The following is a 4724-nucleotide window of genomic DNA, read 5'->3' as shown; positions in this document are numbered from 1 at the left end:
TCGCGCACACATACACACTCACACAATCACTATGCAGTGCGGGCAGTTTTCGAAAACCCGGTTCACGAGGGACATCTACTCGTTATTCCAAACAAGTGACAAGGACTCTATAGTCATTTCAAAAGAAAAAATGGATTTCGACCGCCGGTTATTGGTCTCGACACGCGTCATAGATCGAAAGACTAGAGTGTTTGCTTCGGTGCATTCGCGGCCACTCTAGCTACCTGCGTTCCCCAAATGATCATGCCGCGTGGGATCATACGTGGCAGTGTCAGTCCATGTCATATCAGCTTCCTCGCAGTATAAAATCGCAAGCGCACCCGCACAAACTATCACCGAATCCTAATTGCTCCGCACCACAACAACAGAGGGGTCCCTCAGAAGCCTTCTTGTTTGCCTTTTCACCCCCTTACCTCGCTTCACCGTGGTGCGTCGCCGGCGATCGTCAACTCGCTGGAGAGATGAATATTCCGGCGAGCCTTTCTTCTTTATCGATGAACAATGCTCGTCTCTCCGATCATCGCCGACATGCTTTTCACGAATACCCTGGCCTTGAAATGGCGATCTCCTTTTCTCGCTTTTTCTAGAAGCGATTCGACGCTTCTTCTGCGTGGCTTGAGGAAAGTATCGGTTTCTCGGTGTCGCGTCGGGTCATACATAAGTTTTGGTAGATTTTTCTGCTTTTCTGTTTGTTAATCGGTGGAAAGTGAGTCGGTTCTGTGAGTGCTCATTTTTTTAGCTGGCCGGAGAGTTTTTGGTGATGAATGTTTGTTGACTCGGTTACTGCTTGGATTTGCTTAGTATTCTAGCTTGATCTTGTTCTTCTTCCTTGAAAAGAGAGGAGTCCTTAATTTCGATGTACATTTTCAGAATCTGTGTCTGACTCTGTCGCTTTAGGTACTTGGCCCTTTTTTTTTTTTGAGCAAGTGAAGTTCATTGAGCTCTGAAAATGGAGCAGAGCTGACGCAGAGTGGTACAGTTTAGTGTAATTACGAGGTTGTGAAAGAGAGAGGTAGAAAGGAACCAGGTTTTCAGATCCTTTTCTTCAAAAATTTCTCAGCCATGCCTCCGATGAAAATACAGCCAATTGATATCCCTGTCGATTCACAGAAACTGAAAGATGCAGTTGTAAGAAATGATGCGGCGAAACCAGTGTTGAAGTCGCGGCTTAGGAGGCTGTTCGTGTTCGATCGGCAGTCTCCAAGCGTCTTGAAGACTGCCTCGGCGGAGAAATCCATCGCCGGTGAAGCTCCGAATCAGAAAGATGGAGGAGGAGGAGTGTCGGAGTTCGAGCCGAGCTCCGTTTGCCTGGCTAAAATGGTGCAGAATTTCATAGAGGAAAGTAACGAGAAACAGCCACCAGCACAGAAATGCGGTCGCAATCGCTGCAATTGTTTCAACGGGAACAGTAATGATAGCTCCGACGAGGAATTCGACTTGTTCGGTACTTTCGGCGAATCAAACTCCGGCGGATCATTCAGTGATGCCACCGACGTTCTGAAGGTAAATGTCGCAACCTCACCCTGCGTCTTCCTTACGATTTTGAGATGGAATCGCAAAATCTAAAGCTTAGATGGTACCGAAATTTTCGCAAATTCAGATTTTCTGTCATTGTCCTAGAAACCAAGCAAAGCAAAACACTAAAGCTGAAATTAATTTTCCCTTTCCCTTTTCCTTTTTCCAGAGTTTGATTTTATGCGCTAGTGTTGCCGAGAGGAACCTGTTAGCTGATACTGCGAAGATCGTTGAGGACAACAAGGTCCATAAACGAAAAGATGATCTGAGAAAAATCGTTACAGAAGGCCTTTCTTTGCTTGGCTACGATTGTTCCATCTGTAAATCCAAATGGGACAAAACCCCATCTTGCCCAGCTGGTACACTTTTCTTCCTCAAATTTCTCTCACATTTTTTAAAGAAATTTCAATTGGAAATAGAAATTTAAGAAACAGAAATTCCATCTTTGATTGTTTTTCAGGTGAATATGAGTACATCGATGTCATCGTTGAATCTGAGAGATTGTTTATAGACATCGATTTCCGATCAGAGTTTGAGATAGCTCGATCGACTGGTACCTACAAAGCCATCCTTCAATTATTGCCACAAATTTTCGTCGGAAAATCAGATCGTCTAAGTCAGATCATATCGATCATATCGGAGGCGGCGAAGCAGAGCCTGAAGAAGAAAGGGATGCACTTTCCGCCGTGGAGGAAGGCCGAGTATATGAGAGCCAAGTGGCTCTCTTCTCCCTACACTAGGACCAATCAACCCCCATCGTCCTCTTCCACCGTCCCATCCGACGTCGTTTCGGAATCGCAGACCTCCCAGAAGGGGGACGTGATCGGCGACGGCGACGATGACTCCGCGACGGCGGAGGACGATTGTGGCGAGTTGGAGTTGATTTTCGGCGAGAAAACCTCTCTGCCGGATCCTGAGTTGGAGGATGGTCCCGGCGACGAGACAGTCAAGCCGGCGGTGGTTGTTACGGCGTCGCCGTCATGGCAGCTGCCGGCGATCAAACCGAAGAGTATTGAGAAAGGAACAAAGGTCGTCACCGGATTAGCCTCTCTTCTCAAAGAGAAACCTTCCGTCTAAAATTTTGGGCTTCGAACTTTTTTTTTTTTTTTTAAGCTTTCTCCCTAATCCTTTAATTTTAAAAATATATAATGAGAGAAAAAAAAAGATCGGATAAATCTCTCTCTCTCTCTCCTCTTTTTTTTTTTTTGTTTTGAGATATGTAAAGGATGTAGGGAGAGGCTTTGTAAGAAGCAACTATATGATCAATGTAATAAAATACATTGTAGAAAGGGGAAAAAATTATGTACAAATTTTGAAAACCCTTAGAATGATAATTTTATTTTTTCTAAAAAAAAAATAGTTCACCAACAAAAGAAAAGGTATCAAACTTTTTTCTCCGTTCCCCCAAACGTCAGTTTCATAATATTTTCAATGCACTTTTCTAAATAAAATTCTTATTTATTAGCTCAACAACTGTGTAATTGATTTATTTATTTGACGGGATGTGTAAATTAGGTCGGAGGTTGATATCTTGAGACTCTGCAGAGAGTGGACATCGAGTAATGGACAATTTTTTTTTATTTATTCTCACTGAAGGGTGTTTACTGTATCGCCATTTATAAATAATCCTTTTAATTCTTAAGATTCAACAAGATAAACAGTAAATATTATATCAAATATTCATTGACAAGAAATTATATTATTTGGAATTTAATTATATTATTTACATATGATATAGTTTTGTACTTCACCGGGTTCTAATCTATATATACACGTTACTCTTAATTAATTCACCAAAATGAAGAAGATATAATAAAATGATTGATATCAAAAATTTTAAGTTACTTTTGTTATCTTTAAAAATATTTTTCTCTCTCTCAATCGTTCACTTTACCTATGAAAAATTGTTAGGGGTGAAACTGAAAGAAAACAATTTTTTTTATTTTTTTAACATAAAATAACTTATATGCATATGTAAAAAAATAAAATGAAGTAGCGTTTTTGGTATAAATTAAAATAATTAAAAATTATTGTCAAGTGTTAAACAGTAAAGGTAAACCTTACTAAAAATAATTTCAATTCATATTTTATTCTAATGATTTTCTAATTTAATAACAAATAAATAATTATGAATTTTGAGTTCTTTTACAAGGCAAAGAGTGAGTGGGGGAGAAATGGTGCCGCCGGCTGTAAGAACGCTCGTGGCATCTAGAACACCGTGAGGAGGAGGCAAGCACAGACCCAAGACAAAAAAATAATAATAATAATAAATAAATAGTTTTTTGAAAAAAGAAATATGAAAAAAAAAATATTCCATTCCTGTATGTGTTTTGAAGAATGAAAACTTTAAAAGTGCTGCAAAAAGTTAAAAAAAAAAAATAAGAACAAAAAAGTGAAAAAGTGAAAATCTCCAATCCGCCTTTATCTTACCAAAGCCTGAAAAAAAGAGAAGTGGAGAGGAATATGCCAATTATAAACGTGCATGTAAATATATATATATATATATTTTACCTGTATTAGACTTATCAGAGCAGAGTACCAGTCACCAGTCAGTAAATATTACATCTTTCAATTTTTTTAATCCCCCAGTCAGTAAAAAATTATAACCCACGTGAGACTTCTTCATGAAATTCACGCCCAGTACCCGAAAAAAAAAAAAGAACAAAAACAAAAAATGACACGCAGATTGTGTATGAAGGCGGGTGTGTAATGTGGTATTGAGTTTTAGGTCAATTGAACAGTTTAACCAGTGGACTGTTGAATAATATCTTAACCAATTTAATTAAATATTTTATTTATGATGAATTTGGTTATAGTTTATTCCGTCCATTAAAAAATATAAAATATTTTTAATTGAATAATAAAATAATTACTTACTTTCAAACTAACTCTATTTTTTATATTTATTTTTATTAAATATCCTACAATAGATATAAAGTAATTATCAATAAAGATACTTTTAAAAAAAGATAATAATTACATTTGAAAGATTAAAAATATTTTATATTATTAAATGATTATATTTAACGGAGGAGGTAAGTATAATTTTTATTATTAATTTTTGAACCAATCTCTTGTCCAATTTAATAAAAGGTTTGGTTTTTAATACTTTCTCTATCCTCATTTATAAGACATTTTTTGAAATGATGCATTATTTTAAAATATAACATACTTTAATAAAAATAAAGTTTTATTAATTATTCTTGTTC

At 37.1% G+C, this 4724-nt stretch overlaps 1 protein-coding gene across 1 annotated transcript; it reads left to right on the top strand.

The window, feature by feature from the left end:
• The first annotated feature begins 347 nt into the window (after positions 1-347).
• Positions 348-2804, top strand: LOC129320925 (uncharacterized). Its single transcript, XM_054966609.1, has 3 exons — positions 348-1503; positions 1685-1874; positions 1976-2804. The coding sequence occupies exons 1-3, from the start codon at positions 1063-1065 to the stop codon at positions 2590-2592; spliced, it is 1248 nt and encodes a 415-aa protein (XP_054822584.1). The 5' UTR covers positions 348-1062; the 3' UTR covers positions 2593-2804.
• Positions 2805-4724: the final 1920 nt, after the last annotated feature.

This window comes from Prosopis cineraria, unplaced genomic scaffold (genome assembly GCF_029017545.1).
Source record: "Prosopis cineraria cultivar Desert tree isolate PC_DT_omini unplaced genomic scaffold, ASM2901754v1 PC9, whole genome shotgun sequence".
Taxonomy (NCBI): Eukaryota; Viridiplantae; Streptophyta; class Magnoliopsida; order Fabales; family Fabaceae; genus Prosopis; species Prosopis cineraria.
The sequence above is the reverse complement of the archived record's forward strand: the minus strand, read 5'-3'. Positions and strand labels throughout refer to the sequence as shown.